At 42.3% G+C, this 20373-nt stretch overlaps 1 protein-coding gene across 1 annotated transcript in view; it reads left to right on the forward strand.

The window, feature by feature from the left end:
• The first annotated feature begins 2181 nt into the window (after window positions 1-2181).
• LOC121584617 (centrosomal protein of 120 kDa) overlaps window positions 2182-20373 on the forward strand; it is a 69985-nt gene continuing 51793 nt past the window's right edge. The window contains exons 1-5 of the mRNA XM_041900607.2: window positions 2182-2446; window positions 2839-2995; window positions 3172-3286; window positions 13043-13187; window positions 13367-13515. Of these exons, the coding sequence (XP_041756541.2) occupies window positions 2398-2446; window positions 2839-2995; window positions 3172-3286; window positions 13043-13187; window positions 13367-13515 (615 nt within the window). The 5' untranslated portion in view covers window positions 2182-2397. The remainder of the gene's footprint in view (window positions 2447-2838; window positions 2996-3171; window positions 3287-13042; window positions 13188-13366; window positions 13516-20373) is intronic.

Genomic DNA, 20373 nt, shown 5'->3' on the forward strand with positions numbered 1-20373 from the left:
CAATTGTATAGATTTGTAAATATGAACAACCATATTCTGGCCAATTGTATAGATTTGTAAAAATGAACATGAACAGATTATTATTATTTTTTTACTTTTTTTAAAATGAAAAATAACTATTTTAAACAACATCAACTGTGAACTGATTTGGGCGTGTGTGTGTTAAAGAGACAGACAGGGAGGGACAAAGAGAGAGAGGCTACATTACTTGTACTGAAACTGTTCTCTTCTCTCTTTCAATGCAGCAAAGCGGTCAATGACTTTCTCATTGAAATCAGGCATGCTGAGGACTAGTTCACTCTCCATGGAAAGCATGGCCAGTGCATTCAGACGTTCCTGGCCCATTGAATTTCGCAGGAATGTCTTAACTCGTGTCAAAGTTGAGAAACATCTCTCAGCTTCAGCTGTTGTCATGGGAGTAGTTATGAGGATGTTCAACAGAGTCACAGTCTCAGAGAACGTCTCCTGGAGGTTGTAGCTCATGAGAACCTGGTACAGTGCCAGTGCACCACAGTTTGACTTTCTCGTTGTCGGCAAAAAGACCGTTCAGTCTCTCCAAAAGCACACTGGCGATTGAGACTGAGGTTGATTCCGAGATGGGAAGGAACTCAAAAAAGCGCTCCTGCACTTTGTGGTTGCTATCTATGTACCTCAGCACAAGCACCAGCTGTATCTGTGTAGAAACGTCCGTGGTCTCGTCAGCTTGGATAGCTACGAAGTTCGCCGACTTCACCTCCTCCACAATATGTTCCCTCATGACCGCTAGCATACACTCCAGTTACAGTAGCTCGTTTTGAATGGTCTTTGATGTGAACTTCTTTCAAAGAGACAATCGAGTTGCACTGAAGGCTAGCCATCTTGATAGTAGTACGTGAATTGATTGACGCTGCTACCCGCTCTTTTCTTAGTTACGTTCATGGTTATGTTACGTATGACGAAAGCGCGTAAGTGCAAGCCCTCAGAAACCCATAGAGATTGTTTTGAAAGCTCTGATATTTGAAAAAAAATGATTTTACATGACAGGCTATGAGAGACTTCTGGGCGATTTTCAACCTGACTGAAATCGCCCCAAAGGGGGCGGGCCATTTGAAGCACGACTTTAGCCTGATTGGACATTTAGTGGCAGATCAGACGTCTAGATTAGAACACTGATAACTACTGTTGCTGTGATATAATTGATTAGAAAAAAAATCCCTTCCTTTTCCCGTTTGGCAGTGCGTCGCCCATATCGCCCTAATGAACACACCGCCCCTGGTTGGCTGGCCCTCACTACATATTCGTCGCCAAACCCACTGGCTCCAGGTCATCTATAAATCACTGCTAGGCAAATCCCAGTCTTATTTTAGCTCACTGGTCACCATAGCAACACCCACCCGTAGTCTGCGCTCCAGCAGGTATATCTCACTGGTCATCCACAAAGCCAACACCTCCTTTGGCCGCCATTCCTTCCAGTTCTCTGCTGCCAATGACTGGAACGAACTGCAAAAATCTCTGAAGCTGGAGACTCTTATCTCCCTCACTAACTTTAAGCATCAGTTGTCAGAGCAGCTTACCGATCACTGCACCTGTACACAGCCTTTCTCAAATTAGCCCACCCAACTACCTCATCCCCATATTGTTATTTACATTGTTATTTATTTTGCTAATTTGCACCCCAGTATCTCTATTTGCACATAATCTTTTGCACATCTATTATTCCAGTGTTAATACGAAATTGTAACTATTTTGCACTATGGCCTATTTATTGCCTTACCTCCAACTTACTACAATCGCACACACTGTATATATATTTTCTGTTGTATTTTTGACTTTATGCTTTGTTTACCCAATATGAAACTCTCTGTGTTGTTGTTTTTATCGCACTGCTTTGTTTTATCTTGGCCAGGTCGCAGTTGTAAATGACAACTTGTTCTCAAATGGCTTACCTGGTTAAATAAAGTTTTTTACAATGAATAACTTCCGCCAGGACGCAAAGAATGTAATGTATCTGGTGGACATTAGGCTTTACGCGATTCTGCAAACGGAAAGAAACGGAGAGGGACCTACCTGAATTTGTCCAATAGAAACTCTCCTTTTCGTTCCAAAATGTTTTCCGTTTGGAGTAAACTGCTTGTTGCAAAACGTTTTGCAACAGACGAAACGTTTTGTAACAGAATCTAGAAATGAATACACCCGAGGTCTCATTCTACGCTTCCGATTGAAAGGGGTGGCGGCAAATAATAACAACAAAGCGGGGTATGCAACGGGCAGACTCTCACTGGTGAAACATATTTATGACAGCTATTGCTAGATAAGTCAGTTATCTACAAGTTTAGCAAGACAACCAGATACACTTTGTTAGAAAAATAAAACTAGCTAGTCAGCTAACTAGCCAGTCTAAGTTACACAAATGTCATTATGACATCGAAATCCGACCAACTTCTCATCGTGGTGTCCATCCTTGAAGGTAGGTCAAAGTCAATCTGTCTGGTATGTTTTCCTTATTTACTAGGCTAGTTATCTAGTTCTAAAATATGTGCCACGTGTATTTATTGTAGAAAACGTCAGCCCAAAGATACTGATGGCTAGCTAGCTAATCTTCCCCCTTTTGTTTATGCAACGTTAACGTAGCTAGCTAGTTAGCTAGCTAGCTAGCTAGCTATCTTGTAACTTTAGCTAACGTTAGCTAGTTAACTGTTAACTCTAGCGAACTAGCTAGCTACATGTTGCTAGCTGATAAGCTTCTTATTGAAATTGTTGGTTAGATAGCTAGCCAAGATGTATAGTTAGCTAAGCACATTCTTAAATGCCACATAAGCTACAAGCAAGTCTGTTTGAAATCTATTTTGCCCGACCCAGGTCGTCAATTCCCAAAGAGCCAGCGCCACGACCTTATAGTACATGCAAAGTTTGATGGGGAGCAGTTGGCTACAGACCCTGTTGATCACAAGGAGCAGCCTCAGTTCTGCACAGAGTTGGCCTGGGAACTTGATCGCAGGACCCTGCACCAGCACAGGTCATTCATAACTACATACATTCTCTCTAGATACTATTGATGCCCAGTTACTTGGTTTTACTTTTATGATGGTACATTTCCCTGCAGTTATGCACCTTGATTGCTGATGTATTAGGCTACTACTAGTACACATGCACGCGACTGAAGATTGTAATGTCAATGTTCTGTACCCCCAGACTCCAGCGCACACCCATCAAACTACAGTGCTATGCTGTTGATAGTACCACATCTGTGAAAGAGTGTGTTGGATATATTATTCTTGATTTAAGATCTGTGCAAGAAATCAAACAGGTGAGCTCCTCAGGACTTCTCTGAATATTGCCCTTCTGTCATTCTGTTCCTTCAAGATGTTAGCTAGAAACGTGATACCTGCTTTTTGCTAGATTACGTTTCATACATTGAAGATCAAATGAAATTGTATCTGTCACATGCAGGTGTAGACTAACAGTGAACTATGCAGAGTTGAAATAAATACAAAATAGAAATAGTGACACAAGGAATAAATACACAGTGAAAAACAATCATGAGTAAAAATAACATGGCTATATACAGGGACTACCAGTACCGAGTCGATGTGCAGGGGTATGAGGTAATTGAGGTAGCTATAGGTATGGGGTAAGTGACTAGACAACAGGATAGATCATAGACAGTAGCAGCAGCGTATGTGGTGAGTGTGAATGTGTGTATGGCGTCAGTATGCATGTGTGTGGGCGTATGTAGTGTAGTGCGTGTTGGGATGTTAGTGTAAGTATGTGTGAGTGTGTGGGTAGAGTCCAGTGTGTGTTCCTAGTCAGTGCAAAAGAGGGTAAATACAGGTAGTCCGGGTAGCCATTTGATTAGCTATTTAGCAGTCTTGTTTAGTAGTCTTATGGCTTGAGGGTAGAAGTTGTTAGAAGTTGTTCAAGGTCCTGTTGGTTCCAGACTTTGTGCACTGGTACAGATTGTTGTGCGGTAGATTGGGTGACTGGAGCCTTTGACAATTTTTTGGGCCTTCCTCTGACACCACCTGGTGTAGAGGTCCTGGATGGCAGGGAGCATGGCCCTAGTGATGTACTGGGCTGTGCTCACCACCCTCTGTGGTGCCTTGTGGTCGGGTGCCTTGCAGTTGCTGTACCAAGTGGTGATGCAGCCTGTCAAGATACTCTCAATGTTGCAGCTGTATAACTTTTTGAGGATCTGAAGGCCTAAATCTTTTCAGCCTCCTGAGGGGGAAGAGGTGCTGACATGCCCTCTTCACAACTGTCTGGGTGTGTGTGGACCATGTTAATTTCTTAGTGATGTGGACACCGACGAATTTGAAGCTCTCGACCCACTCCACTACAGCCCCATCGATGTGGATGGGGGGCGTTCTCACCCCTCGGTTTCCTGTAGTCCATGATCAGCTCTTTTGTCTTGCTGACGTTGAGGGAGAGGTCGTTGTCCTGGCACCAGATCTTATTTACATTTTAGTCATTTAGCAGACGCTCTTATCCAGAGCGACTTACAGTTAGTGAATACATTTTTTTTTTAAATACTGGCCCCCCGTGGGAATCAAACCCACAACCCTGGCGTTGCAAACGCCATGCTCTATCAACTGAGCTACATCCCTGCCGGCCATTCCCTACCCTACCCTGGACGACGCTGGGCCAATTGTGCGCCGCCCATGAGTCTCCCGGTCGCGGCCGGCTGCGACAGAGCCTGGATTCGAACCAGGATCTCTAGTGGCACAGTTAGCACTGCGATGCAGTGTCTTAGACCACTGCGCCACTCTTATGTCTGAAGAACGTACAAAGTTAGCTTGAACTCTTGAAAGTCAGTATTTTGACAGAATGTCACATAACATACTGTATGTGGATTGTGTAATTTCTGTGTCTTATTTATACAGTTGAAGTCGGAAGTTTACATACTTATGTTGGAGTCATTAAAACTAGTTTTTTCAACCACTCCATACATTTCTTGTTAACAAAATATAGTTATGGCAAGTCACAAGTAATTTTTCCAACAATTGTTTACAGACACTAAGTTTGACTGTGCCTTTTTAAACAGCTGGGCTTTAGAAGCTTCTGATAGGCTAATTGACATAAGTTGAGTCAATTGGAGGTGTACCTGTGGATGTACAGTGGGGAGAACAAGTATTTGATACACTGCCGATTTTGCAGGTTTTCCTACTTACAAAGCATGTAGAGGTCTGTACTTTTTATCATATGTACACTTCAACTGTGAGAGACGGAATCTAAAATAAAAATCCAGAAAATCACATTGTATGATTTTTAAGTAATTAATTTGCATTTTATTGCATGACATAAGTATTTGATCACCTACCAACCAGTAAGAATTCCGGCTCTCACAGACCTGTTTCTTCTTCTTTAAGAAGCCCTCCTGTTTTCCACTCATTACCTGTATTAACTGCACCTGTTTGAACTTGTTATCTGTATAAAAGACACCTGTCCACACACTCAATCAAAAAGACTCCAACCTCTCCACAATGGCCAAGACCAGAGAGCTGTGTAAGGACATCAGGGATAAAATTGTAGACCTGCACAAGGCTGGGATGGGCTACAGGACAATAGGCAAGCAGCTTGGTGAGAAGGCAACAACTGTTGGCACAATTATTAGAAAATGGAAGAAATTCAAGATGACGGTCAATCACCCTTGGTCTGGGGCTCCATGCAAGATCTCACCTTGTGGGGCATCAATGATCATGAGGAAGGTGAGGGATCAGCCCAGAACTACACGGCAGGACCTGGTCAATGACCTGAAGAGAGCTGGGACCACAGTTTCAAAGAAAACCATTAGTAACACACTACGCCGTCATGGATTAAAATCCTGCAGCGCACGCAAGGTCCCCCTGCTCAAGCCAGCGCATGTCCAGGCCCGTCTGAAGTTTGCCAATGACCATCTGGATGATCCAGAGGAGGAATGGGAGAAGGTCATGTGGTCTGATGAGACAAAAATAGAGCTTTTGGTCTAAACTCCACTCGCCGTGTTTGGAGGAAGAAGAAGGATGAGTACAACCCCAAGAACACCATCCCAACCGTGAAGCATGGAGGTTGAAACATCATTCTTTGGGGATGCTTTTCTGCAAAGGGGATAGGACGACTGCACCGTATTGAGGGGAGGATGGATGGGGCCATGTATCGCGAGATCTTGGCCAACAAACTCCTTCCCTCAGTAAGAGCATTGAAGATGGGTCGTGGCTGGGTCTTCCAGCATGACAACGACCCGAAACACACAGCCAGGGTAACTAAGGAGTGGCTCCGTAAGAAGCATCTCAAGGTCCTGGAGTGGCCTAGCCAGTCTCCAGACCTGAACCCAATAGAAAATCTTTGGAGGGAGCTGAAAGTCCGTATTGCCCAGCGACAGCCCCGAAACCTGAAGGATCTGGAGAAGGTCTGTATGGAGGAGTGGGCCAAAATCCCTGCTGCAGTGTGTGCAAACCTGGTCAAGACCTACAGGAAACGTATGATCTCTGTAATTGCAAACAAAGGTTTCTGTACCAAATATTAAGTTCTGCTTTTCTGATGTATCAAATACTTATGTCATGCAATAAAATGCAAATGAATTACTTAAAAATCATACAATGTGATTTTCTGGATTTTTGTTTTAGATTCTGTCTCTCACAGTTGAAGTGTACCTAAAAATGACAAACCTCTACATGCTTTGTAAGTAGGAAAACCTGCAAAATCGGCAGTGTATCAAATACTTGTTCTCCCCACTGTATTTCAAGGCCTACCTTCAAACTCAGTGCCTCTTTGCTTGACATCATGGGAAAATCAAAAGAAATCAGCCAAGACCTCAGAAAAATAATTGTAGACCTCCACAAGTCTGGTTCATCCTTGGGCGCAATTTCCAAACGCCTGAAGATACCACGTTCATCTGTACAAACAATAGTACGCAAGTATAAACACCATGGGACAACGCTGCTGTCATACCGCTCAGGAAGGAGACGCGTTCTGTCTCCTAGAGATGAACGTACTTTGGTGCGAGAAGCGCAAATCAATGCCAGGACAACAGCAAAGGAACTTGTGAAGATGCTGGAGGAAACAGGTACAAAAATATCTAAATCTACAGTAAAACGAGTCCTATATTGACATAACCTGAAAGGCTGCTCAGCAAGGAAGAAGACACTGCTCCAAAACCGCCATAAAAAAGCCAGACGGTTTGCAACTGCACATGGGGACAAAGATCATACTTTCTGGTCCGATGAAACAAAAATAGAACTGTTTGGCCATAATGACCATCGTTATGTTTGGAGGAAAAAGGGGAAGGCTTGCAAGCCGAAGAACACCATCCCAACTGTGAAGCACGGGGGTGGCAGCATCATGCTGTGGGGGTGCTTTGCTGCAGGAGGGACTGGTGCACTTCACAAAATAGATGGCATCATGAGGAAGGAAAATTATGTGGATATATTGAAGCAACATCTCAAGCCATCAGTCAGGAAGTTAAATCTTGGTCGCAAATGGGTCTTCCAAATGGACAATGACCCCAAGCATACTTCCAAAGTTGTGGCAAAATGGCTTAAGGACAACAAGTCAAGGTATTGGAGTGGCCATCACAAAGCCCTGACCTCAATCCTATAGAACATTTGTGGGCAGAACTGAAAAAGCGTGTGCGAGCAAGAAGGCCTACAAACCTGACTCAGTTACACCAGCTCTGTCAGGAGGAATGGGCCAAAATTCACCCAACTTATTGTGGGAAGCTTGTGGAAGGCTACCCAAAACGTTTGACCCATGTTAAACAATTTAAAGGCAATGCTACCAAATACTAATTGAGTGTATGTAAACTTCTGACCCACTGGGAATGTGATGAAATGAATAAAAGCTGAAATAATTCATTCTCTCTGCTATTATTCTGATATTTCACATTCTTAAAATAAAGTGGTGATCCTAACTGATCTAAGACAGAGAATTATTACTAGGATTAAATGTCAGGAATTAAAACCTGAGTTTAAATGTATTTGGCTAAGGTGTATATAAACTTCTGACTTCAACTGTGTGTGTATATATATATATATATACCTATTTACAGTGGGGAGAACAAGTATTTGATACACTGCCGATTTTGCAGGTTTTCCTACTTACAAAGCATGTAGAGGCATGTAGAAGCATAAATCCAGAAAATCACATTGTATGATATTTAAGTAATTCATTTGCATTTTATTGCATGACATACAGTGGGGAAAAAAAGTATTTAGTCAGCCACCAATTGTGCATGTTCTCCCACTTAAAAAGATGAGAGAGGCCTGTAATTTTCATCATAGGCACACGTCAACTATGACAGACAAATTGAGGGAAAAAAATCCAGAAAATCACATTGTAGGATTTTTAATGAATTTATTTGCAAATTATGGTGGAAAATAAGTATTTGGTCACCTACAAACAAGCAAGATTTCTGGCTCTCACAGACCTGTAACTTCTTCTTTAAGAGGCTCCTCTGTCCTCCACTCGTTACCTGTATTAATGGCACCTGTTTGAACTTGTTATCAGTATAAAAGACACCTGTCCACAACCTCAAACAGTCACACTCCAAACTCCACTATGGCCAAGACCAAAGAGCTGTCAAAGGACACCAGAAACAAAATTGTAGACCTGCACCAGGCTGGGAAGACTGAATCTGCAATAGGTAAGCAGCTTGGTTTGAAGAAATCAACTGTGGGAGCAATTATTAGGAAATGGAAGACATACAAGACCACTTATAATCTCCCTCGATCTGGGGCTCCACGCAAGTTCTCACCCCATGGGGTCAAAATGATCACAAGAACAGTGAGCAAAAATCCCAGAACCACACGGGGGGACCTAGTGAATGACCTGCAGAGAGCTGGGACCAAAGTAACAAAGCCTACCATCAGTAACACACTACGCCGCCAGGGACTCAAATCCTGCAGTGCCAGACGTGTCCCCCTGCTTAAGCCAGTACATGTCCAGGCCCGTCTGAAGTTTGCTAGAGTGCATTTGGATGATCCAGAAGAGGATTGGGAGAATGTCAGATGAAACCAAAATAGAACTTTTTGGTGAAAACTCAACTCGTTGTGTTTGGAGGACAAAGAATGCTGAGTTGCATCCAAAGAACACCATACCTACTGTAAAGCATGGGGGTGGAAACATCATGCTTTGGGGCTGTTTTTCTGCAAAGGGACGGACGACTGATCCGTGTAAAGGAAAGAATGAATGGGGCCATGTATCGTGAGATTTTGAGTGAAAACCTCCTTCCATCAGCAAGGGCATTGAATATGAAACGTGGCTGGGTCTTTCAGCATGACAATGATCCCAAACACACCGCCCGGGCAACGAAGGAGTGGCTTCGTAAGAAGCATTTCAGGGTCCTGGAGTGGCCTAGCAAGTCTCCAGATCTCAACCCCATAGAAAATCTTTGGAGGGAGTTGAAAGTCCGTGTTGCCCAGCGACAGCCCCAAAACATTACTGCTCTAGAGGAGATCTGCATGGAGGAATGGGCCAAAATACCAGCAACAGTGTGTGAAAACCTTGTGAAGACTTACAGAAAACGCTTGACCTGTGTCATTGCCAACAAAGGGTATATAACAAAGTATTGAGAAACTTTTGTTATTGACCAAATACTTATTTTCCACCATAATTTGCAAATAAATTCATTAAAAATCCTACAGTGTGAATTTCTGGATTTTTTTTCTTCTCAATTTGTCTGTCAAAGTTGACGTGTACCTATGATGAAAATTACAGGCCTCTCTCATCTTTTTAAGTGGGAGAACTTGCACAATTGGTGGCTGACTAAATACTTTTTTTCCCCACTGTAAGTATTTGATACATCAGAAAAGCAGAACTTAATATTTGGTACAGAAACCTTTGTTTGCAATTACAGAGATCAAACGTTTCCTGTAGGTCTTGACCAGGTTTGCACACACTGCAGCAGGGATTTTGGCCCACTCCTCCATACAGACCTTCTCCACATCCTTCAGGTTTCGGGGCTGTCGCTGGGCAATACAGACTTTCAGCTCCCTCCAAAGATTTTCTATTGGGTTCAGGTCAGGAGACTGGCTAGGCCACTCCAGGACCTTGAGATGCTTCTTACGGAGCCACTCCTTAGTTGCCCTGGCTGCGTGTTTCGGGTCGCTGTCATGCTGGAAGACCCAGCCACGACCCATCTTCAATGCTCTTACTGAGGGAAAGAGGTTGTTGGCCAAGATCTTGCGATACATGGCCCCATCCATCCTCCCCTCAATACGGTGCAGTCGTCCTGTCCCCTTTGCAGAAAAGCATCCCCAAAGAATGATGTTTCCACCTCCATGCTTCACGGTTGGGATGGTGTTCTTGGGGTTGTACTCATCCTTCTTCTTCCTCCAAACACGGCGAGTGGAGTTTAGACCAAAAAGCTCTATTTTTGTCTCATCAGACCACATGACCTTCTCCCATTCCTCCTCTGGATCATCCAGATGGTCATTGGCAAACTTCAGACGGGCCTGGACATGCGCTGGCTTGAGCAGGGGGACCTTGCGTGCGCTGCAGGATTTTAATCTATGACGGCGTAGTGTGTTACTAATGGTTTTCTTTGAGACTGTGGTCCCAGCTCTCTTCAGGTCATTGACCAGGTCCTGCCGTGTAGTTCTGGGCTGATCCCTCACCTTCCTCTTGATCATTGATGCCCCACGAGGTGAGATCATGCATGGAGCCCCAGACCGCGGGTGATTGACCGTCATCTTGAACTTCTTCCATTTTTCTAATAATTGCGCCAACAGTTGTTGCCTTCTCACCAAGCTGCTTGCCTATTGTCCTGTAGCCCATCCCAGCCTTGTGCAGGTCTACAATTTTATCCCTGATGTCCTTACACAGCTCTCTGGCTTTGGCCATTGTGGAGAGGTTGGAGTCTGTTTGATTGAGTGTGTGGACAGGTGTCTTTTATACAGGTAACGAGTTGAAACAGGTGCAGTTAATACAGGTAATGAGTGGAGAACAGGAGGGCTTCTGAAAGAAAAACGAACAGGTCTGTGAGAGCCGGAATTCTTACTGGTTGGTAGGTGATCAAATACTTATGTCATGCAATAAAATGCAAATGAATTACTTAAAAATCATACAATGTTATTTTCTGGATTTTTGTTTTAGATTCCGTCTCTCACAGTTGAAGTGTACCTATGATAAAAATTACAGACCTCTACATGATTTGTAAGTAGGAAAACCTCCAAAATCGGCAGTGTATCAAATACTTGTTCTCCCCACTGTACATACATGTGGTCCTCTGTAGCTCAGCTGGTAGAGCACGGTGCTTGTAACGCCAAGGTAGTGGGTTCGATCCCCGGGACCACCCATACACAAAAATGTATGCACGCACGACTGTAAGTCGCTTTGGATAAAAGCGTCTGCTAAATGGCATATTATTATTATTATTATTATACATACATACATACATACAGTGAGGGAAAATAATATTTGATCCCCTGTTGATTTTTTACGTTTGCCCACTGACAAAGAAATGATCAGTCTATAATTTTAATGGTAGGTTTATTTGAATATTGAGAGACAGAATAAAACAAAAAAATCCAGAAAAAGGCATGTCAAAAATGTTATAAATTGATTTGCATTTTAATGAGGGAAATAAGTATTTGACCCCTCTGCAAAATATGACTTAGTACTTGGTGGCAAAACCCTTGTTGGCAATCACGGAGGTCGGACGTTTCTTGTAGTTGGCCACCAGGTTTGCACACATCTCAGGAGGGATTTTGTCCCACTCCTCTTTGCAGATCTTCTCCAAGTCATTAAGGTTTCGAGGCTGACGTTTGGCAACTCGAACCTTCAGCTCCCTCCACAGATTTTCTATGGGATTGGCCACTCCAGGACCTTAATGTGCTTCTTCTTGAGCCACTCCTTTGTTGCCTTTGCCGTGTGTTTTGGGTCATTGTCATGCTGGAATACCCATCCACGACCCATTTTCAATGCCCTGGCTGAGGGAAGGAGGTTCTCACCCAAGATTTGACGGTGCATGGCCCCGTCCATCGTCCCTTTGATGCGGTGAAGTTGTCCTGTCCTCTTAGCAGAAAAACACCCCCAAAGCATAATGTTTCCACCTCCATGTTTGACGGTGGAGATGGTGTTCTTGGGGTCATAGGCAGTATTCCTCCTCCTCCAAACACGGCGAGTTGAGTTGATGCCAAATAGCTCAATTTTGGTCTCACCGGGGGTATACAGAAGACACCAATAAGAAGATACTTGATTGGGCCTTGAAACACGAGCAATGGACATTAGACCGTTGGAAATCTGTCCTTTGGTCTGGAGTAAAAATTTGAGATTTTTGGTTCCAACTGCTGTGTCTTTGTGAGACGCAGCGTAGGTGAACGGATGATCTCAGCATGTGTAGTTCCCACCGTGAAGCATGACCAGATAATCTTGTTCAGTTTGACCGGGCGGCCAGCTCTAGGAAGAGTCTTGGTGGTTCCAAACTTCTTCCATTTTAAGAATGATAGAGGCCACTGTGTTCTTGGGGACCTTCAATGCTGCAGAATTTTTTTTGGTACCCTTCCCCAGATCTGCACCTCGACACAATCCTGTCTCGGAGATCTACGGAAAATTCCTTAGACCTCATAGCTTGGTTTTCGCTCTGAAATGCACTGTCAACTGTAGGACCTTATATAGACAGGTGTGTGCCTTTCCAAATCATGTCCAATCAATTGAATTTACCACAGGTGGACTCCAATGAACTTATAGAAACATCTCAAGGATGATCAATGGAAACAGGATTCACCTGAGCTCAATTTCGAGTCTCATAGCAAAGGGTCTGTACTTATGTAAATAAGGTATTTCAGTTTTATTCTTCCCAGTACGTTGGCAAAAAAATCTAAGCCTGTTTTCGCTTTGTCATTATGGAGGATTGTGTGTAGATTGAGGACATTATTTGATCCATTTTTAAATAAGGCTGTAACGTAACTAAATGTGGAATAATTTGAGGGGTCTGAATACTTTCCGAATTCACTGTATATGTTTGTGTATCTGTATGTTGTTTTGTTTATTGTGGCAGCACTATTTCAGCCAGTCAAATTCCTGTACATACAAATGTATTTGGCGAATAAAGGTGATTCTGATGACAGACTTGTTTCATTGTCACCAGGCTCCTAAATGGTATCCCTTACTAAGCAGCAAGTACACCAAGTTGAAGCCAGCCATTCTGCTCACCATTGCACTGGAGAATGACACCAAACAAACAGAGCTGACACAAGAACGATTCAAGGCCAAAAAAGCACCACCAAGACAAGGTGAGGAGTGTCTACATAGGTTGTGTCCCAAATAACTCCCTTTTCCCTACATGGTGCACTATATAGGGAATTGGGTGCCATTTGGGATGTACCCATAAATAAGTTATAATATATTAGTTGAACAAATGTGGGGGATTAGGCTATATTTGGTGTTTTAACAACGTCACTTTTTTTTGTAGGTTCTCCTGTGTTGAGTAACCTTTTGCCAGAGAAACTAGAGGCTGTTCTGAAAGAGGATGAAGGATATCACCAAATTGGACATGAAGATCATTGCACTGACTTGTTTGTTTTGTCAGTTACTGTGGCCTTTGCTACCAAGCTGGAACAGGTAAAGTGCTTCTTCATAAGCATTGTGGAAATGTATGTGTAATAGTTGTCAATAGCTAGGTTTCCGTCCAATTGGCGACAGATTATTCTAAAATCTGCATAAAAACAGTATGCACATTTTCCCGCCGGAGATGTTTCCATCAAATTGACTTGTTGCAGATAAAAGGCTGTGCGTCATGACATAGTGCACATAAAAATACCTTTTGTGGTTAAATTCCCATGTACTATATAAAAAGACAAGTTAAATGGGTTTCCTTCACATTTTCAACTCTACTGATGGTTTTTTACAGAGAGTGTGCCCACTCCGGTATTGGCAGGTGTGCTCTAGCCACCAGCACTATCTGCGCGCTGTTGGCTAGAGCGCACGTATAGCCTACATGATGAGATTATTATTATTATTATTATTATTATTATTATTATTATTATTATGGACAAAGAGCGAGATTATGTTTTTGTCCAACGGCAGCCAAGCATCGATGATCATGTCACCAGAATAAGACCCTCGATATTTATCGGAAAGGAGCATCAAGCTCATCACCTTGCACTTTCAGCGCCCTGTGAAGTTCATCACAATTTATTTCATCTGTAGCCTAATGAACTGAATGGTTTCCCCGAGTCGTAGTGGAAGGACCACACATGTCATCATGTGACTCCAAGTTTACTTCGATATGATGGTTATTATATCAATATTTGCGCATCAAAGCTTTTCCACCTGCATATCTCACATAATTAATTTTACTGACACAAAAAGATCACACCTTGTCTAGCATATTTTGTTTTGTTGACATTTGGAAAGTTTACAGAAAAATGTTCTGTTTCCATCCGGCCGGTCATAAAAAATAGTATTCGACATGTACTTTACTCGCATAAAAAGGTTTGATGGAAACCTGGTTAATGGAAACTTACTTTTAATCCGTCTGTCTGCATATTTCAAGACATGCCATATGGGGGTGTAGTGAGATACCCAATGGGCTGGACGATTCTATTCTCATCACCAATGTTCCCTCAAATATTTTGTTTTGTGAGCGGAAACTTGAACGTTGTGAGAAGTTTGCAACTTCTGCCGCGCGTTTAGAGTGAACCCTGAGGTTGTTCCCTTAGTTTTAGACAGTAGCCAATAGGCTTTTGTTGCTACTTGAGCATAATGTAGGCCTACCAACAAACCAATGGAGCAAATCCCGTAACATTTTACAAAGAAATAGCTTTTGATTTCAATGATCTAGCCTACAGTAGCCTATATGTGGTGTTCAATGCAGGCCTACATTACATCAAACTTTTAAAAAACGTTTTTACATTATGATGGTCTTGACATTAATTAATGATTTTTTATTTGGTCTGTAACACCATGGGCCAAATAGGTGATTGTAAATTGTATTGTGTTGTATGATGCAAGAAAACACTTTACAAAATAAAATTAATTATTATTGCCATACAGAGAATTAGACAATGTAGGTTACCCCTCTGCCTATTGGCTTATTTGCATATTCAAGCCTGTCTCAAAATCAAACACTGCCCCTTTAATTAAGACATAAGCTTTTTACCTGACTGGCTTTACAAACACAGCTTGAAATGTAGCGTACACGTTTTGTGCTCTTGTAGGAAGCAGTAACTCCCCATTGCTGACCTATACTTATCTATAACTGGGCTAATAACTCGTCTAACTAGCAAAGAATATCAACAAATGTGCACATGCGCGAACTGATCTGAAAAGCGCATTCACTCACAGGTGATTGAAAGATCAATAGAATTCTACTCCGTTGCGCTCTGGCTCTGCTCTGGCTCTGCCTACAACAAAATCACAAACTAAATTTGTTTTGGTTTATTGCATCAAATGGCTGATTTTATCATGTTGATTTGATCACAGAAAAAACATTGATCTATATAATGGGATGAAGTTCAATCTCTTGTGTGTCTGCGCAGCCTGTCATTTCTTCTGTGTGGCGACTTAGAGGGAACATTGCTCATCACTCATCTTGAAAAAACGTATACTAAAAACGTGGAAATCAATCAATTCAGGCACTAGGGATGGGGGTGTGAGCATGCGGGTCTGGACAGATGAGATGTAGTCGTTATTTGTGTGTGTCTGTTAGTTGTTGTTCATATGTACAGTGCCTTCAGAATCATACCTGTTGACTTATTCCACACTTTGTTGTGTTACACCCTGAATTCAAAATTCATTAAATTCATTTTTTTTTCTCACCCATCTACACATAATTCCCCATAATGACAAAGTGAAAACATGAAAATGAAATACAAAAATATCTCATTTACATAAAGTATTCACACCCCTGAGTTAATACTTTGTAGATGCACCTTTGGCATCGATTTACAGCTGTGAGTCTTTCTGGGTAAGTCTTTAAGAGCTTTCCACACTTGGATTGTGTAACATTTGCACATTATTATTATTTTCAAGATTCTTCAAGCTTGGTCAAATTTGTTGTTGATCATTGCTAGACAACCATTTCTAGGTTTTGCCATAGATTTTCAAGTAGATTTAAGTCAAAACTGTAACTTGGCCACTCAGGAACATTCACTATCTTCTTGGTAAGCAACTCCAGTGTAGATTTGGCCTTGTGTTTTAGGTTATTGTCTTGCTGAAAGGTGAATTCATCTCCCAGTGTCTGGAGGAAAGCAGACTGAACCAAGTTTTCCTCTGTGATTTTGCATGTGCTTAGCTCCATTCCATGTCTTTTTTTTTTGTCCTGAAGAACTCCCCAGTCCTTAACGATTACATGCATACCTATACCATGATGCAGCCACAACTATGATTGAAAATATGGAGAGTGGAACTCAGTAATGTGTTGTATTGGCTTTGCCCCAAACACAACACTTTGTATTCAGGATAAAAAGTTAATTGGTTTTCCACATTTCTTGCAGTATTACTTTAGTGCCTTGTTGCAAGCAGGATGCATGTTTAGGAATATTTTTATTCTGTACAGGCTTCCTTCTTTTCCCTCTGGCAATTAGGTTAGTATTGTGGAGTATGTTGTTAATCCATCCTCAGTTTTCTCCCATCACAGCCATTTAACTCTGTAACTGTTTTAAAGTAATCTTTGGCCTCTTGGTGTTTCCTTCATCTCCGGCAAGTGAGTTAGGAAGGACGCCCGTATCTTTGTAGTGACTGGGTGTATTGATACACCATCCAAAGTGTAATTAATAACTTCACCATGCTCAAAGGGATAGTCAATGACTGCTTTTTAAATAAAAAACGATCTACCAATAGGTGCCCTTCTTTGCGAGGCATTAGAAAACCTCCCTGGTCTTTGCGGTTGAATCTGTGTTTGAAATTCACTGCTCGACTGAGGGACCTTACAGATAATTGTATGTGTGGGGTACATAGATGAGCTAGTCATTCAAAAATCATGTTAAACACTATTATTGCACACAGAGTCAATCCATGCAACTTATTATGTGACTTGTTAAGCAAATTTTTACTCCTGAACTTATTTAGGCTTGCGATAACAAAGGGGTTGAATACTTACTGACTCAAGACATTTTAGCTTTTTATTTTGTATTAATTTGTTTTTGTTTTTTTATGGAAAAATAATTCCACTTTGACATCATGGGGTATTGTGTGTAGCCTAGTGAGGACAAAATCTCAATTTAGTGTATTTTAAATTCAAGCTGTAACACAACAAAATGTGGAAAAGGTCAAAGGGTATGAATACTTTCTGAAGGCATACTTTCTGGCCTAGATGGACATCCCTAAAATGAATAACATACTATGTTTTGTATCTGGTGTGGGGAAAAAATATAAATATAAATACTAAATATATATATCTGTACCAGTCAAAAGTTTGGACACCTACTCATTCAAGGGTTTTTCTTTATTCTTAATATTTTCTACATTGTAGAATAACAGTTTGACATCAAAACTATGAAATAACACATATGGAATCATGTAGTAACCTAAAAAGTGTTAAACAAATAAAACATATATTTTAGATTCTTCAAAGTCCTGTGTAGCTCAGTTGGTAGAGCATGGCGTTTGCAACGCCAGGGTTGTGGGTTCGTTTCCCATGGGGGACCAGTATGATTTTTTTTTTTTATATTAACAAAAATGTATGCAGTCACTAACTGTAAGTCGCTCTGGGTAAGAGCGTCTGCTAAATGACTAAAATGTAAAGTAGCCACCCTTTGCCTTGATGAAAGCTTTGCACACTCTTGGCATTCTCTCAACCAGCTTCATGAGGAATGCTTTTCCAACAGTCTTGAAGGAGTTCCCACATATGCTGAGCACTTGTTGGCTGCTTTTCCTTCACTCTGCGGTCCAACTCATCCCAAACCATCTCAATTGGGTTGAGGTCGGGTGATTATGGAGGACAGGTCATCTGAGGCAGCACTCCATCACTCTGCTTCATGGTCAAATAGCCCTTACACAGCCTGGAGGTCATTGTCCTGTTGAAAAACAAATGATAGTCCCACTAAGCGCAAACCAGATGGGATGGCGTATCGTTGCAGAATGCTGTGGTAGCCATACTGGTTAAGTGTGCCTTGAATTCTAAATAAATCACAGACAGTGTCACCAGCTGTCTGACAGTGTCATCCGTTCACCTACTCTGCGTCTCACAAAGACAAGGCGGTTGGAACAAAAAATCTCAAATTTGGACTCATCAGACCAAAGAACAGATTTCCACTGGTCTAATGCCCATTGCTCATGTTTCTTGGCCCAAGCAAGTCTTTTCTTATTTGTGTCCTTTAGTAGTGGTTTCTTTGCAGCAATTCGACCATGAAGGCCTGATTCACACAGTATCCTCTGAACAGTTGATGTTGAGATGTGTCTGTGACTTGAACTCTGTGAAGCATTTATTTGGGCGGCAATCTGAGGTGCAGTTAACTAATGAACTTATCCTCTGCAGCAGAGGTAACTCTGGGTCTTCCTTTCCTGTGGTGGTCCTCATGAGAGCCAGTTTCATCATAGCGCTTGATGGTTTTTGCGACTGCACTTGAAGAAACTTGCCATAATATGGACTTGGTCTTTTACCAAATAGGGCTATCTTCTGTATACCACCCCTACCTTGTCACAACACAACTGATTGGCTCAAAGGCATTAAGTAGGAAATAAATTCCACAAATTAACTTTTAACAAGGCACACCTGTTAATTGAAATGCATTCCAGGTGACTACCTCATGAAGCTGGTTGAGAGAATGCCAAGAGTGTGCAACGCTGTCATCAAGGCAAAGGGTGGCTACTTTGAAGAATCTCAAATATAAAATACAGTGGGGAAAAAAGTATTTAGTCAGCCACCAATTGTGCAAGTTCTCCCACTTAAAAAGATGAGAGAGGCCTGTAATTTTCATCATAGGTACACATTTTACATTTTACATTTTTAGTCATTTAGCAGACGCTCTTATCCAGAGCGACTTACAGTTAGTGAGTGCATACATTATTATTTTTTCATACTGGTCCCCCGTGGGAATCGAACCCACAACCCTGGCGTTGCAAACGCCATGCTCTACCAATTGAGCTACATCCCTGCCGGCCATTCCCTCCCCTACCCTGGACGACGCTGGGCCAATTGTGCGCCGCCCCATGGGTCTCCCGTTCTCGTCAACTATGACAGACAAAATGAGGAAAAAAAATCCAGAAAATCACATTGTAGGATTTTTAATGAATTTATTTGCAAATTATGGTGGAAAATAAGTATTTGGTCAATAACAAAAGTTTCTCAATACTTTGTTATATACCCTTTGTTGGCAGTGACACAGGTCAAATGTTTTCTGTAAGTCTTCACAAGGTTTTCACACACTGTTGCTAGTATTTTGGCCCATTCCTCCATGCAGATCTCCTCTAGAGCAGTGATGTTTTGGGGCTGTCGCTGGGCAACACGGACTTTCAACTCCCTCCAAAGATTTTCTATGGGGTTGAGATCTGGAGACTGGCTAGGCCACTCCAGGACCTTGAAATGCTTCTTACGAAGCCACTCCTTCGTTGCCCGGGCGGTGTGTTTGGGATCATTGTCATGCTGAAAGACCCAGCCACATTTCATCTTCAATGCCCTTGCTGATGGAAGGAGGTTTTCACTCAAAATCTCACGATACATGGCCCCATTCATTCTTTCCTTTACACGGATCAGTCGTCCTGGTCCCTTTGCAGGAAAAACAGCCCCAAAGCATGATGTTTCCACCCCCATGCTTCACAGTAGGTATGGTGTTCTTTGGATGCAACTCAGCATTCTTTGTCCTCCAAACACGACGAGGTTGAGTTTTTACCAAAAGTTATATTTTGGTTTCATCTGACCATATGACATTCTCCCAATCCTCTTCTGGATCATCCAAATGCACTCTAGCAAACTTCAGACGGGCCTGGACATGTACTGGCTTAAGCAGGGGGACACGTCTGGCACTGCAGGATTTGAGTCCCCTGGCGGCGTAGTGTGTTACTGATGGTAGGCTTTGTTACTTTGGTCCCAGCTCTCTGCAGGTCATTCACTAGGTCCCCCCGTGTGGTTCTGGGATTTTTGCTCACCGTTCTTGTGATCATTTTGACTCCCACGGGGTGAGATCTTGCGTGGAGCCCCAGATCGAGGGAGATTATCAGTGGTCTTGTATGTCTTCCATTTCCTAATAATTGCTCCCACAGTTGATTTCTTCAAACCAAGCTGCTTACCTATTGCAGATTCAGTCTTCCCAGCCTGGTGCAGGTCTACAATTTTGTTTCTGGTGTCCTTTGACAGCTCTTTGGTCTTGGCCATACTGGAGTTTGGAGTGTGACTGTTTGAGGTTGTGGACAGGTGTCTTTATACTGATAACAAGTTCAAACAGGTGCCATTAATACAGGCAACGAGTGGAGGACAGAGGAGCCTCTTAAAGAAGAAGTTACAGGTCTGTGAGAGCCAGAAATCTTGCTTGTTTGTAG

Source organism: Coregonus clupeaformis, chromosome 16 (assembly GCF_020615455.1).
Source record: "Coregonus clupeaformis isolate EN_2021a chromosome 16, ASM2061545v1, whole genome shotgun sequence".
Lineage (NCBI taxonomy): Eukaryota > Metazoa > Chordata > Actinopteri > Salmoniformes > Salmonidae > Coregonus > Coregonus clupeaformis.